Genomic DNA, 17,058 nt, shown 5'->3' on the forward strand with positions numbered 1-17,058 from the left:
CCGAGTCTTTTTCGAAGGTTGAATGACAAGTACACAACATACAAGAACGGGTATTTTTAAGTCTCACATAAGCAGTGAAGTGGAAATAGAGAGGAACACAGTCTGAAAGCAAAAAGTGAGGGAGTCAAAGGGGTGGGGTCAAGGAGCTGGTTTGACCATGCGAGGATGGACAACATGGACATTATTAAGGGGGGGGAAGCTGTGGGAAAAGGAGAAGGCAAAGATAAAAGGTTATTAGTCATTTCCTTGTAGCGGATCAACATAGAGCAAGTTTTCAGACCATATATGACCATTGAGTTGAATGGTCTGAAGGCGCCTTATCCACAGTTTCTCCCATCTGCATCTGTTAGCTACTGTACAAACGCCTGGTGTGGCTATCCCGTACAGAACGCCCGATGCAAGGAGGCGGTACACATTAATTTTTGTGACATTTATGTAGATCAGCCAACTTTTTGCAGAGTTGGTGCACCGCGGAGTGGTGCGGGTAGTAAGTTCCAGGCAGGAAGTGTTTTAGGGTATTTGTTTTCAGTGCTGCATTTGAAAGTTTATTGATTTTTTCAGGGATTATTAAAATCACTCACAGTGGTACAAAGGATCAGTCTTCAAGGAATTTTTAATAATGATAATGTGACCACTCAACAGAGGGCGCTTGCTAGTCGAGTATTTGGGGCATATCAACAGCAAACAGCCGTCGTCAAACTGCGAAACTATGCAATGTACAAAAATGGCGACGTGCGGCTAGATTTGCAACGTCTGGATTTTTTAGTCCATCTTTAGGTCGAATTATTTTCTTCATTTTTCATTTGTGTTGTTTCAAAACCCACAATGTCGGATTCCGACGAATATCCAGAGACGATAGAAGAACTCAGGGCTGAAATTGAGCGTCTGAAGGACGAGTTAAACCTTGCCAGTCAGGAAAAAATTCAGGCGGCGGAATACGGCTTGGTTGTTCTGGAGGAGAAGCAAGCGTTGAAACAACAATATGAAGAACTGGAAGTGTTGTTCGAAACCGCTAAACAGGAGCTTCAGCTGGCAAAAGAGGTAATCAAACAAAATCTTCAAATTACTGAGACTGAATAGGTAGTCGTTTGTGGTTTGTTTTGATAGATTAATTAGGTTAAAAAACTATTATTGAACTGGAAGAAGCGGCAAGAAAGCTGAACAACAATGTTTATTTTGCGGGTTTTGGGGGGTGTGGTCAAATGTTTGTGTAGAGAGGGATGCTATTTTATTGTCGTGTGTGGGTGGCGAGTTTGTGCATATTTTTATTTTAAGTAATTGTATCCTCGGGGGCAACAAATTTCAATTAAAAGTAGTTAAAAAAATACAAGTACAAGTAGTTTTAGTACTTTAATTTGCTTCATTTTTAATAGATTCCATAAAAAAATGCATTAAAAAAAAAGACAGTAGGCGATGCAACTGTGGTACAAGAAAGTATTTAAAAAGTGAACACTAACAAATACATTAAAAACCAACAGATACAAAACAAAACTCACTACACATTACCATAAGCAGGCCTGGAGTTTCATCTTTGAGAGGGCAAGGCCATTTTCATTTTGAAAAGGGCACTTCCATATTGTAAAATCTTAAAGTCTATGTGAATTTTTGAAAGGGCACCAAGGCCAAGACAAGGGCACTGGAGGCCATGGCCTATGGGCCTCCGTGAAATTCCAGGCCTGCCAAAGGCTTTCTTAAAAACAAAAGTTTTGAGATGTGATTTAAAAAGACTTTGTGAATGCAGTTTACAAATGTTTGCTGGCAAGTTGTTCCAGATCAGTGAAGCGGCAAGCAAACTGGTCCCACTGGATAGTTACTGGTCCCTGACAAAGTTGGGGTTCCATGAGCAGCCATATCAACACCTCTCATCCCAGGCCTGTATGCCTCGTTTTTGAAAGGGCAAGGGCACCAAAGCATTTTTTCTTTGGCAAAGGGCACCCTATGAGGAAATTGTAAATTTCTACTGGAGCATTTCAAGGGCACCAAGGCAAGGGCAAGGGGCACTGGAGGCAATCACCTCCGTTGCCTCCGTGAAGTATCAGGCCTGAACCCCTGGTAGGGAAGTACTAAAAAAACAACGCTGCTTGGCTCCAAACAGAGACTACTTCGCGTGCATCATTGTTAAAAACGTCCCTTGTATGGTGTCTGTACTGTAGGACGCCTAATGTGCGCATGTGGAAATGGAATTATTTTGACGCTTTAAATTTTGTACTTGGTCACCCTTAGAAGGCCTAAACTGCATCAAAAAATATAGAAAATAATGAGAGGGGACCAGTTTTGCTCTTTGACTTGACGCCTCTTTTGCGGGTTACCATTATTGAGTGGGCGTGGCCACATCAAGTGGGTGGGGCACTGCCTAAATTAAAATGCGTTGAATTCTGACGCATTTTAATAAACAAATTCAGTTAGAGGGTTAATTAGCGATAGCAAGCATGGTGCTGGATCACCCACCCTTGAGAATGATATGCTTGAATGAAAACATAAAAAGGCCCCCATCCTCCTGTTTACTAGAAGAAAGAAACCCACAAAAACACCCCCAAAATAACAGGATGATCGAATGTATGTTTAACTTGGCCTTACTGGGTAAATTTATTTGTGGTACATGTAATCTATATATTTAGGCTGTTTTACTAATGTTCTGAGGCTTCAATCGTAAAAACAATACAATACAATAATAAAAAAAATTCCTGAAAAATACTTCACTTAGGCCCCCTAACGAAAATTGCAAATTTGTTGTGGTTTAGAAATGTCTATTATTTTATAGTCAAGTGAATCGGCTATGATTGTTAAATACACTGTAATTTGAGAGATATTTTGGTCAAATTACATACTAGGCACGTACATGTACCCATGTATTGTGTGCATGAAAACATGTCAGAAGTGGGTACAAAAGACCCATATTTGTCTAAAATTGTACACCCGATTGGTACTGTGTGCATGAAAGCATGTCAGAACTGGGTACAAAAGACCCCTATTTGTCTAAAATGTTACACCCGATTGGTACTGTGTGCATGAAAATATGTCAGAACTGGGAACAAAAGACCCCTACAGGCTGACAGGCCTGTATGCTGCGTTTTGAAAGGACAAGGGCACCAAGGCATTTTCTCTTTGGCAAAGGGCACCATACATGGTATGAGGAAATTGTAAATTTCTACTGTGAGCATTTCAAGGGCTCCAATGCAATAGCAAGGGGCAACGGAGGCAATCGCCTCCGTCGCCTCCGTGAAGTATCAGGCCTGCCCTATTTGTCTAAAATTTTACACCCGATTGGCCTGTAAAGACAACGAGACATCCATTTTGTCTAAAAACAATGCATCACAAAGTTTCAGGGGAATCCTGTACATAGGTCACTGACTGTAAATTTGTTCATGCACATGAGTCAGACTGATGTAGGCCTACACCAACCAATACAGATTTATATAGAGTCCCATGTGTAATTATTCACTGATTGATGGACCAGACAGATGGTCTACAGTCTAACCATTAGCTCCATGGTCTAACTACATGTAGTATGGTGTATTCCCTGCGCATCCTCATAAATATTCACGAGGAATACTAGTGAGTCAATGCATTTGTTACTAATGAGTCATAACAATAGTGGAAACCCTTAACTAAACACGCCTCTACTGTAACTGTGTTCTGCATATTATGATGTGATTAATGTTCACTGTGACGTACAAAATACAATGCATCATCACCTCTTGAACCTGTTTGATGCACTGTATTGAGAATTTGGAATGTTGTGTGTCATTCAATTGCTATTACATTTGAAAATTTTGCGCCCAAGATAATTCACTTTCTCTTCTTGGTGTATTGTCCAAGTTCTAATTAGATACAAATATTAGAACACATAAAACACAAACACTCCCCTTGTATTCTACAGATTCACAATTTTCCATGTCAATTATGCACGATATGAATCTTGATAGGATAGCGCTGTATAAATTTTAATTGTTTTGTTAAATGTATCATGTAGTAGTCTCCAATGTACACTGCATTTGTACATAAGGATGACCCCTTTTGCACCAATCACGTGCGGATAAAATCTGCAACTTTTGCCCATTTTGGGAGTCAAGTTTTTAGTAATACAAACTACACTGTATAAGCACATGTACATGTAGTATGACAAAAGCCTGTGAATGCTGAGCACTTCTTTTAAAAGTGTAATAAAAAGGGGACTTTGACTTCCGAAATGGTCCTTAACAAAACTTATTGTGATAATGCACAGAGCATTCAATATAAGAAGCCAGCGTTCATTTGTAATTTTGTGGTGTCAATTGAATTGAAGGAATTATTTTCTCCGGGTTTAATTTTGGACTTTGGCCTGGCTTTGTGACAGTGAGGACATGGTTTACATACCTTACAAAATTTGTCTTCAATATCGCAGAAAATCTAACCTCGTCAATTTGTTTGATTTGGGAAATCCTTAACGTATAATATGTAAAGACTCAAGCAACTTCTTTTATTTTTCATTTGTCTCAAAAAATGTCTGTTAATATTTAGGGAGGGCTGCGGTTATTAAATCTTTTAAAAACCCAACAGATAAGGAAATTTAGTCATTTAAGAAAAGTCGTTTTACTCATTTAAGAAAATGTTTCAATTTGCAAATGATTTGAAAAAAAGAAAAACAAAAAAACTGCAGTACACCCCTACAGTACACCCCCTGTTGTTTATAGGCCTACAAACAAACTTGGTTGGTGGTGCAGTTAACTGTAGTGTTAACTGGCCAATATTTTACTGGACCCAGGCCAGCGACAAATGGGCATACCCTGATTTAAATAGCCACCCCTTGGCCCAATTTCATGGTTTTGCTTATGGTAAGCACAAAATCTGCGCTTACGGAAGCAGGGAATTCTGTGCTTACGGCAAGCGTATTTCAAGGGTTAGTGGCAAATTTTGGCTTGTGCGCGTGCGTACTCCAGGTTATTAGGCATTCTACGCTTACAAGGATAGTGCAGAATTTTGGCGCTAGCGTGTCAAGCAGGGAATCGTGATAGTAAGCGCAGAATTCGGCAGTAAGCAGAGCCATGAAATTTGGACAAGCTCACCGCTGGAGTAGGGTTAAGTAGTAAAACCCTGGGGTTTCTTGAAACGTTCACCCAGGACCCTATGGAATTAGGACTCATGTAGGTGGGAAGAGTGTGAAAATGCGCTGTATTCCCATGGAAATACGACGTAAGAGGTTTACAGTGATTTCATTTTCACTACCTTAAGGAGACAGAGAATAAAACAGAAAAGAGATAACAAAGAGTCTCCATGTATCAGGTGCTCCACAAGGAATGTTGTGTACAAAGTCTATGGGATATTGTAGCCGGGAAGTTCTTAATCTACAGCACAGGGACAAAGGAAAGAACAAAAGATGTCTCCACAGGGATGCACAGATATAGAATGTGTATTTAGTATGAAAAGCGCGTCCGTCTTCCAACTCTTGCACTTAATTTAAAATATACCATTTGTAAAAACATGAATTCTTTTTTTAAAAATCATGTTTTTAATATAGTGTACACATTTATTATGTACACATTTCACCTACACACTGTACAGTGACAGCACATTTTGTACAATGTTCACCCACCGCTATACAATAAATGCCAGGAGTTTGATGACACGATACCGTGGTCTGGAGGGCAGTGAAGAGGCAGGCAGGCAGGCAGGCATGTTGTTTCCCTCATAGATGAGTCATCCATAGTCCATATTGACCTTTCATACGACCTTCATCCTATTAATAATATAGTGTACTGTGGATGTACTTTCACTACCTCCCTATGCATCCTATGGTGAAGGATAATAAATAGAACCTTACTCTATGATAGAACTGAATGCGTGTTCTCAACACACTACAATGTAGGCTAAGTGGGAATTATTTTTGATCCTCCAGTTTAAATACAGTGTATTTCTCTTTATGACATTCACATAAGATATTCTCTGCATTTATAGGCTTACTACAACGTGGTGCTTAAAGGAACACGTTGCCTTGGATCGGTCGAGTTGGTCTTTGAAAAGCGTTTTGTGACCGTTTGTTATAGAATACATATGGTTAGAAAGATGATGTAAAAGTAGAATACAATGATCTACACAAATATGCCTCGAAATTGCGTGGTTTTCTTTTTACCTCGTTGAATAACACGGTCGGCCATTTATGGGGGTCAAAATTTTGACCCCCATAAATGGCGGACCGTGATAGTTCGCGACGTAAAAAGAAAACCGTGCAATTTTGAGAGATACTTGTGTGGATCATTATATTCTACTTTTAAAACATCTTTCTAACCATATACGTTTCATAACAAACGGTTTCAAACGCTTTTTATAGACCAACTCGTCCGATCCAAGGCAACGTGTTCCTTTAATCCACATCCACAGTACTTATAACATTATAAAGCAGCGTGCAGCATTCACATAAGATATTCTTTGCATTTATATAGGCTTACTACAACGTGGTGCTTAATCCGCATCCACAGTACTTATAAAGCAGCGTGCAGCATCAGAGTCTAGCTTTCTCCAGAAGAGCATACTGATCGAAACGTCGAGTTGAAACCAACGGTTCTTTTAAGAACCACCCCAACGCATTTTAGAGATAGTCTCATTACATTGTACATGGTGTTGCCGCAAACCTTTCCATGTACATGTATATCGTATTTCCAACATGCAATGTTTCAAATCCTACTTAATTTCCATCATGTTCCTCACTGGACAATCTGACGTTGTGCATATTTAGGATAATTAAATGGCTTGAACGGAGTCAAAAGTTCATTGTGAAAACTGTCTTCATTGCACATGGCTGTAGGGTGTGTCTTCTCTGAATCAGATGTCAAAGTCCAATACAATACATAATTTGATCTGCTTGGGATGCACATTGTAATTGACATACAATTGTACGTGTATAAAATTGTGTTATTATTGGTTTATCAAAAAATATTCAAACTTCGCAGCCAAAAGCTGAATTGAGTTAAAAAATACAGTTATAATCAAAATAGATTTTGTACTGACATAAAACTTAAAAAGAACAACTTTATACAAAAACATGTAGGTTGCTGGTCGATGTAGCGTAACACTGGCCTGGAGCACATATCATTTCTGGGTCTTGTAAGGTACATAATGTACTCTGTACATATGCTGTGCATCATTAGGCCAAGTAAGAAAAAATTCCAGTTGATTGTTCCCGCCCGCATCCTTTTTTGGGGCCGCATCCTTTTTTTTTTTACTATTTATTATTTTTCGATTTTTGTATATAAAAAAAAGTTTGATTTTTTATTTTCTTTAAATCTATCTTTTCAAAAGGACTGGCCTAGGAGCTTTTCCCAAATCTAACGTGATGCTCTTGAACACTTGTAACCGTCTGTTTCATAAAACAATATTAGTGAATGGTTACCAGCAAATCTTTTTAGTGTTATCCGATCCTGTTAGTGTTAGTGTTAAACAGGTCCTCATGCAACTAATAGGTATAAAATAATTGTGCAGTTGATTCAAACTGAAGAATTGGTGGCCGGTTTGATTTGAAATACTACGCGGCCATCTTGAAAACAAATAGTAAATAATATACAAATATTGAGTGGCTCAGAGTGGAATGGGAGGAATATTATCGGAAGGTAAAATTTGGACTGTTCCATTTCACGAGGCGAAGTGTTTCGAGCGATAATATTATTCCTTCCATTCCACGAATTAAAGCCACTCAATATTTGTTTTATATAACTGACATTATAGATCCTTGTCATTTGATGTATTTTAAATCATATAGCGCCGCGTAGCGGCAACAATTCACAAATTTAATAGCAATCTGCTCACAACCTTTTGCACAGATGCACCTTTGTTTTAGCAGCGGCGCTGTACTGCTCAAACTTGTCAAAAACATTGGGAACAAGGATGATCCTAAATGTTGAATGGGAAATGCTATTCCCCATGGGCGAATAGGTCTTTTTGATCGCCGGTGCGAATGGGAGTAATAGTCACATGAATTAAGTTCCACCAATTAAATGACAAGGATCTGTATGTCAGTTAAATATAATGAATAGTAAGGCCCTCATCCTCCTCTTTTTTGAAAAATCCGCAGGAGCAACTGGTATTATTTTTTATTTGGCCTATGCGCTTTATGTGTGTTTCATGTGTACTTCATTGTGTGTATCAAGTTTGTCCATTTTCCAATTTGACATGTTTGAATTTGAAGTACCTAGTATTTAGACAGACCCTTTTATTTCATTCAGACTGCACTTTCTACGCAGTCATGACAGTTACCATGGTTACTGTCATAACAAGTACCAAGTCACCAACAGGCATTGTAAAAATGTTTGCTGACTGAAGTACATTTTTACACCCCTGGTGTCAAAATTCAGCTTTTGCCCTTGAATTTCATGAAGGCTGTTCTTTGCATTCCCTCCCGAGGTCTTGGTCTTCGCAAGAGTTAAAAATTGATTTGTTATAATGTGTTACAACTTTTTCACTCGGGGTTTTTAGGGGTGATTTAAAAAAAAACGTGATTATAATACATCCAACGTTCGAAAAGTAGGGGCGCTATAGCATATTCCAGCACCCCCTTCATTTTTGGTAGAGGTGCTGCAGCAAACGAGGTGGGCGTCCTCATTGGCGTGGAGTGTTGAAGTCACTGTAGTAAACCAGGTTTCGTAGCCTGTAGGCTGGCATTCTGAGTACATAGTTGGCCAAACAGCTTTTTTAAATTTGAGTTCAATGTTAAATACATTGGTTACACTCACACAAATCTGTTACCACTTATTTATGAAACTGAGCCCTTATTCCAATCGTTTAAATAACTATTATTATTATTATTCATTTTATTATCTTTTTTTCAATTAAACAGGCCCTGGATCAGCACCAGATCCATCAAAAGAAACACACCCTTCAAGAAGTCAACCGAGAAGAGAGTCTCCTCCAAGAAACGGCAACGAGAGAGGCGGACCTTGTCGATCGTATCTCTGATCTTGAGTCGGAGATCAAGACGAGTCGTCAGGATCTAACGCACACCAAGATTGAGAATGAACGGTTACACGCACGACACATTGAGCTGGTCATGCAGACGGAGAAGCTGGAAGCGGCCAAGAAGACGTGCAAAGATGACATCAGAGACACCAAGTTTCGGGAGTCGAGGCTTCTTCAGGATTACAGTGAGCTGGAAGAGGAGAATATTGCTATGCAAAAACAGGTGAGAAACTCCCTTCTCGATCAACCCTTAATCTCTGTTTCTCTGAAAACAAAATATAAACTGATTTTTATGAAAGGTAAAAAGAGCCAAAATAAAACAAAAACATTGCAAGTGAAAGATAAAATAACTTATTGGTAATGATTGCCTTTCTTCAACTTTTTCAACAGAAGATTGCTTTGAATGTTGAAAAATATGATTCTTTGAAAACTAATTGGAAACTTTAGATTGTCTTATTGAGTTATATTTTAAATGATTCATGCTAGAAAGTCACCACTTTTTACTGTCCTTTTCAGATTTCAATGTTGAAGTCATCTGTTGTGGAGTACGAAGCCATGAAGCATGAGAACCGCCGTCTGACGGAGGAAACTCAGTATCTGAACACTCATATCGAGGACTTGATCCGGTTGAGGGAGATTGCCGACAAGCAGATCGAGGAGACACTTCAGGCGCTAGAAGCTGAACGAGAGCAGAAGCATTATCTCAAGAAGCAACTGGACCAGGCCATGATCATGGAGATGGAGGCGTTCAATAATGACCTTATGAATAGTTCAGGACTCTTAGCTGGTGATAGCGACTCAGATACAGAGTCCCAGTCCCCGGATCATCCAATCCTTCGGAGGATGGAGTATGAGTTCCAATCGACCAATGGCACGAATGGAGACAATGCCCACGCACAGCTGTCAACCTGTACTGGCTCTGATTTATACAGTGAACTGCAGTCGACAGAAGTGCAGAAGTTAGAGCAGCAGTTGGCACAGTTACAGACGGAGAAATCAGAGTTGTCACAGAATCTGGAGCAGACAATCGGGGCACTGAACTGCCTCCCTGATGAAATGTATGTCTCGGGGACAGATAGTGAAGCAGAACCGTTACCGGAAGACTTGAACATGCATCAGCGCAAATTGCTGAACCTTGTGCGGCTTGTACAACACCACGAGAAGAAATACACATCAGCATTGGCTCAGATTGCTGCTCTCAGAGCTAAGGTGGACAGCCAGCAGGACAAGCTAAATGAAGAGAGCAAGAAAGCGGATCTGCAGTCAGAGGTGGACCTCTTGAATGACAGGAATCGGCATCAGGAAGGGACAATCAAAGGTCTCCAAGGACAAATGAGACAGATGAATGACATCATCATCGAGTCGCAGGGACACTTGAATTGCACGCAAGATGAACTGATCAATGTTAGCGAGGACTTGGCACAGCTGTATCACCACGTCTGTATGGTAAACGGTGAAACCCCCAACCGAGTAATCCTAGACCACCTGAAAGCCACGCGGCAAAGTAGAAGAGAGAGCTTCCGTGCTGAAATCGCAAGCAGATTAAAAGAGGTGTCGTTTGATTCGGAGGCAATCAGGGAAAAATCAAACTTGAGTTCCGGCGATGCAGATGGAAACGCGAGCGCCGATGAAGGCTCCTCACCAGCATCCAGTGTGAAGTCATCCACGCCAGTATCAAGCCCGTCAAGGCGACTCCAAGTCCAAGATGCCTCCCCAAGGAAGATGACTAGTGATCCCATAACCTGTAACAACCTCCTGACAACAATTCGAGATCAGATTAAGTATCTCAAACGCTCTGTTGAGCATGCTGTTGAGATGTCGCGGCAGCGTGGTAATGAGAGCAGTGGATCAGCAGAAAATGAAGACTTACGTGAGGAGGTTATGAAACTCAAAGCACTTCTTGCAACGAAGCGGGAACAAGTGGTGACACTAAGGACCGTTCTAAAAGCAAATAAGACAACTGCGGAGGTTGCACTCGCCAACCTCAAGGGTAAATATGACAATGAGAAGTGCATTATTGCAGAGACAATGATCAAATTGAGGAATGAGCTGAAGGCACTGAAGGAGGATGCGGCCATGTTTGCCAGCCTCCGTGCCATGTTTGCGACGAGATGTGACGAGTACGTTACCCAACTGGACGAGATGCAGCGACAGGTCTCGAGCGCCGAGGAGGAGAAGAAGACACTCAACTCACTGCTGCGTATGGCCATCCAGCAGAAGCTTGCTCTGACACAGAGACTGGAGGATCTAGAGTGCCACACGGAGTTGCAGCAGATCCACCCAAGGAAGCCTGCACAGAGGCGTCACAAACCCTCCAAAGTAAGCCACCCAGTCTACATGCAGGGTTATGGCCCACCCTTTGGGCTGTTCCCAATGCCGGTAGCATCCCGATATGCTCCTTTAGCTCTTTCTATGCCTCATCATTCACATCTTCCTCCACCCCATTCCTCACATCTTCCTCCACCCCATCCTTCACATCTTTCCCAATCTCATCCTTCACATCTTCCCCCGTCCCATCCTTCACATCTTCCCCCGTCTCATACTCCTCCTCCCCCTCCACCTACTCCTCCCCTTCAGCAGGTCATGTTACCTCCTCCACATCATCCCCATCATTTTCATCCCCCTGGTCCGCCCCATTTCTAAACTACATGTACTTTTGGGGTTTGCTTCACAACAGACCTTTATCATGGTGAAGCCATCTTGTATTTCTCCCAGCCTATGTGATCAAACCGAGGCTGGGAGGACAAAAAATAGTCTGGTACAGTGAGAGAGATCAGTATTCATTATAGATAATGCACACTGGGTACAAGACAATGATGGTCCTCCTTTGTCATCTGGGAGCCATCTTGTATTCCTTCCATTTGGGTCAATGTGACTTCAAACCGAGGCTGGAAGGACAAAAATAGTCTGGTATAATGAGAGAATCAGTTTGCATTATAGATAATGCACAATGTTGGTCTTGGCATGATAAAGGTCTGTTGTTGGGAACTTTGTCCTGTTGATTGTTCAGTGGCTTCAATTCTGGGCATAATTTTTCCCCCGGTGAATGAGTTGTCCGCAATTCCGATCACACTGTGACAATCATTTTTAGCGGAACGAAAGCCAGGACAGAGTGTCCAGTCTCTACGGGACCTGATTTCTAACCGTAACTCATTTTGCATGCAGGTGGAATTTGGATGATGTTTTAACAATAATAAATTTATTCTAAAACAAAAGTCATCATTTTATAGTGAAGTGCATTTCGCATCGATGACGAGACTTTTCAGAAGAATGAACTTCAGAGATTGCTTTTAGCACTTGCCCCCAGGCCTAGTGAAGAAATTCTGAAATGTGCACATCAAATGTTCATCTTTATGTATTTGATTGTTTTATTGGGTTTTTTAATGTGTACAAATTTGTATTTAAAGACTTTGGCGTGATGTACAGTCTGTACGAGTGATATTTAAGGCATTTGTGAATGCGTTGTTCTTTGAAATTTGGGATACCCCAAGAACTAAATGTTTTTATTTAAGTTTTCAAAAAACAAAAACAACTCATTTGTATCTAAAGATTTCAAGCAATTTGTTTTAAGTTAGATGTGGACAAAATAAATGTTTTTCTAATTGGGCAGCACCAAGCACCGCCCCTTTTTCTCTTACGTAATACATGTACAGTACATTGTATACAGTCATGACAGAAGTGTACATTTGTAATGCGTTAACTGAAACTTTGAAGAAAAAACTTAGTCTGTCCACAGAAATGCAAAAGTACAGAAAGTTATTTTTAAAGTTTGTTTATTATTCCTGAATTTCCTTGCCTTTTCCTGAAAGTCTGCATCTTTTTAAAAGCGATATATCCTGTTTAATTTGGTTCAAGTGTAATAGATTTCAAGGCAAAGACCAGTGAAACAGTATATAACTACTGAATGAATGTGAGTGGACTGTTTCAGTTGATGATGTGAAACTTCCATTTAACGAGGCTAAGCTGAGCAAAATGGAAAAGTCAGTTTTCAACGAGTATATTCTGCGACAGTGTACAAACAAAGCTCTTAGAATCTTTAGAATCTTAACATGTAGACCCCTTTATTACTGCTAATAAAGCGAAAAAGGAATGTGAACCAATCACAAGAACCATACATCACTTAGTATTTTAGCTGGTAACCTGAGTTTACTAAGCATGATTTTTCTGTGCTCAGTAAATTTGTTAGTGTGAAAAACGGCTGAATGAGATGTGCCCCATTGATTGATCGATCCTTCCGGTAAGGATAAACGTTGATCAGTTGATAGGGGACTTGACCCTGGAGTGATTGTTCCTTGTCAGGGACTAAGGTACTGATTGATAAGACAACGCACTGATTGAGCTTCCTACCTGCTCTGTTTTGAAATAAACCACTCGAATACCTTGAAGGGATGGTACTACATCGGTTGGTTGAATATGTTTAAGGGGGGGGGGGGTTCTTTCCTTAATTAAAAGAAAAAATAATAAATGGATGGTTCATTCATTCATTCATTCTGGAAAATAATCTAGTTTGCCAGAAAGCTGTGAAAAAGTATAATTTTATAATTTGTTTTTGGGCTGTTCTTTTATTCAATCTTCTAGTTCAACAAAAAAGAGCGATAGGCATAGTCATGGAACAACAAACGCACATTACTCATACACCATGTACAATGTAGCAGTAAGCAGGCCCGATACTTCACAGAGGCAACGTAGGCATTTGCCTCCTTGCCTTGGTGCCCTTGAAGAACTCTGGCAGTCGAACATGTAGAAATTTACAATTTCCTCACAGAGTGCCCTTTACCAAGAAGAAAATGTCTTGGTCCCCTTGCCCATTCAAAAGCAAAGCATACATGGCCTGAGTATGTATATGCATGTAGTACCCATAAAAATAAAAACTCTTGAACAAGCAGTTGAAAAAACCTTTGAATCAAAAGCCCAAGAATACAACCGTTGTCGTACCATTCCCTGAAAGCCATTTCAGACTTGAATGCATCGAGACATGTGCAGTCCTCGCTAAGATTTTGACTTGTGTTTGTTTGAGAACCTCACAGTACTAATGATTAACCCTAACCGATTTCCCTTGTTATTTTGCTACCATTTCTTTTTCCTTGGTTAAAAGTACTAACGATCATTTGCATGTTAACTATGATCTCATTTGCATGTTAACTATGATCTCATTTGCATGTTAACTATGATCTCATTTGCAGCATGTGTAACTGTTACCCCTTCATTGCACTTTAGTATTGTTCATCTCCATCGGAGGCACATTTAGGATTGTAAAGTAGAAATTATGCAAATGTACTTCTTGAAAATGAAAAGTAGATTCTATAGAAATCTTACTCCATGATGATGATTACAATCCAAAGAGGATACTTTAAGGACATGTGTAAGAACCTTTGATAGGCCAGAGTTTTGCTGACGTCGGAAAATTTGTTAAAGATTTTTCTTTTGAATCTAGTTACATACATGTACATGTATACCTCGTAAATTGACACCATCGAGGGGAGGAAAATACATATGTACAGCTACATGTCAGTTGTAAATCTTTAGTTTTCCTTTAATGGTGGTGTACATTATCTGTGGCTGGAATGTAAAAATAGTAAAGCCCCCTTCCAGCGCTGACCACTTTCCATTATTCGGCAGAAAGTTCCTTGGAAATAAATCAATCTCATTCTCTGAAAGCCTTCTTTCATAATGCAAGTTCAATATCAGGCTACTCCTCATGGGGGGAAATGCCAAAGATGGTTGCAGCGGGATAACGTGGTTTGATACTCCATGGTTTGAGGCACAAAAGTATCCGTCGTACCTACTGACTGTATTAGGGCTACTGACTTTAACTGTGCTAATTAATTATTAGGACCCACTACAGGTAAAAACATACACAATAACCAAATAGCAACTCAACTATGTAACTTCACTTCCTATATGTATCCAATTGACTCATGAACGTATTTAAAAATCCATTTATAATCGTCGCTCATGATTTAGTAGGCATCTTTATGGTCGTTGACCTTTCGCAGAAACTGTACCTACATACCACTGTGGTGAAAGAATGTGTGTTCATGTAAATTACAAAACAGGTACATGCCTTGCTCATTCACACATGTATGCACGTTTGTATGCATACATTTTCAATGATTTGATATGTACACTGTAGATTAACAGGCTACACAAGATTAAATGTGTACATGCGAACACATTGTACTTCAAGCATGGTGGAAGTCCAAACAGACGGAAAGTAACATTCTAAACATACTTCATGTACACATTTTGTCATGTTTGTATGCGCATTTGCAAAATACAGTTCCGAAGCAGATGAAACATATCTGTTATTTTTCGTAGTTGATGTCAGAACTAATTTACAACTATTTCCTGTCTGACAAATATTGATCAAACCTTGAGTTTGACAAGGATCAGTTGAGACAAAGTACAATTCACTGTAGCAACACTTTGATGACTTTGTTGCAGGAAGTCAAAGATCCTTTTGATAGCAATAATTTGTGTACAGACAGTTTTCCCTGAATATCTCTGGAAATAATTATTTTACTTTGGATTGGAGAAAGCTTTGACCCTAGCAGTGCTCTGTATTAAAAGTTAGTGTGTCATGTCATGTATTTTAAGCTGTCATACAGCCTCCTGTTGTGTTTTGAAATTGGCAAATAAAAATTGTAGAAACAATTTTTGCAGTGAGAGACGACTTCCCAACTACCATAGGATAAAGTGGAGGAAAATTACCCATAGCTAAGATGAGAGCAACAAAAATATTATGATAAGTTAAGTAGGCCCTATAGATTCATATTAAAATGCCAGAAACTGATGAAGTGGAAAAATACATATGGAACTATTTATAAGTTGTTGTTTTTTTTTCGGGGAAATTTTGTAATGGTAAACATATGAAGTAATACTATGCAAAGTCCTTGTCACAGAAAATTGTTAGTGTCGAGATGAGCCTGGCAGCCATGTCCCTGTCCCATACAACACCTGGGAAAAATCGAACAGAGGCTGAATGGAAAAAATGGTTTAAGTCTCCCTGTGCATCACTGTGGTCCAGTGGTTAGACTGCAGGACTTGCAATCACAAGGTTGTGGGTTCAAATTCTACCAAGGTAACTGCTGATTTCACAATGACTAGAATAAGTATTGTCGACTCTTTCTGAATCACAATTTCTTGATTTGTATGAGAGAGATTGGTTGTTGCCAGCCTGGTGTTTTGTATTCCCTTGTGGGAGTTTGCCGAGTTCCCTAGACTGAATGATCATCTAACAAACAAACGAATACACAGATAAACAAGCATGAAATAACTGTTGGGAATTGATATTGTACTGATGTGGGGACCTGTTGATAGGTCATGTCACACGTGGCAATTAACAGGCAAAACTAGTTCCAGACAATCTCACAAGAAGAAAATTCATTAACATTTCAAGTTGTCATATTCTTCAGGACAATGAGTTACAACTAGAAGAATGTCTTTTGTGCTGCTAGTGTCTTCCTTGTGCATTTAAAGACGGTGGACACTATTGGTAATTGTCAAAGACCAGTCTTCTCACTTGGTTTATCTCAACATACATGGTTGCATAAAATAACAACAAACCTGTGAAAATTTGAGCTTGATTGGTCGTCGGAGTTGTGAGTATGAAAGAAAAAACACCCTTGCCACACAAAGTTGTGTGCTTTCAGATGCTTGATTTCAAGACCTCAAATTCTATACCTGAGGTCTCGAAATCAAAACCGTGGAAAACTATGTCACTTCAGAGGGAGCCGTTTCTCACAATGTTTTGTACTACAGTATCAACCTCTCCCCATTACTAGTAATCAAGAAAGGTTTTATGATAATAATTATTTTGAGTGATTACCGATAGTGTCCACTGCCTTTAATGCATTTGGTCATGTTGGTTGCCTCCACGTTGGGAGTACAAGTAGTGCCCTGTGTGACAAGTCCTTAAAGGAACACGTTGCCTTGGATCGGTCGAGTTGGTCTTTGAAAAGCCTTTGTAACCGTTTTTTATAAAATGCATATGGGTAGAAAGCTGTTGTAAAAGTAGAATACAATAATCCACACAAACATGCCTCGAAATTGCGTGGTTTTCCTTTTACCTCGTCGACTAAACACGTCGGCCATTTATGGGGGTCAAAATTTTGACTCCCATAAATGGCCGGC

The 17,058-nt window shown here is 39.8% G+C and overlaps 1 protein-coding gene across 6 annotated transcripts in view; it reads left to right on the forward strand.

Annotated features, from left to right (window-relative positions):
- Positions 1 to 724: 724 nt before the first annotated feature.
- LOC139954510 (protein bicaudal D homolog 2-like) overlaps positions 725 to 17,058 on the forward strand; it is a 42,434-nt gene continuing 26,100 nt past the window's right edge. For 5 of the 6 annotated variants that reach the window (XM_071954340.1, XM_071954339.1, XM_071954338.1 and 2 more), the window contains exons 1-3: positions 725 to 1,041; positions 8,807 to 9,148; positions 9,442 to 11,244. In XM_071954340.1, the coding sequence (XP_071810441.1) occupies positions 826 to 1,041; positions 8,807 to 9,148; positions 9,442 to 11,244 (2,361 nt within the window). In that variant the 5' untranslated portion in view covers positions 725 to 825. Of the gene's footprint in view, positions 1,042 to 8,806; positions 9,149 to 9,441; positions 17,040 to 17,058 lie in introns of those variants that run through there. The other variant, XM_071954337.1, reaches the window with a different exon arrangement.

The sequence above is a fragment of the Asterias amurensis genome, chromosome 2 (assembly GCF_032118995.1).
Source record: "Asterias amurensis chromosome 2, ASM3211899v1".
Lineage (NCBI taxonomy): Eukaryota > Metazoa > Echinodermata > Asteroidea > Forcipulatida > Asteriidae > Asterias > Asterias amurensis.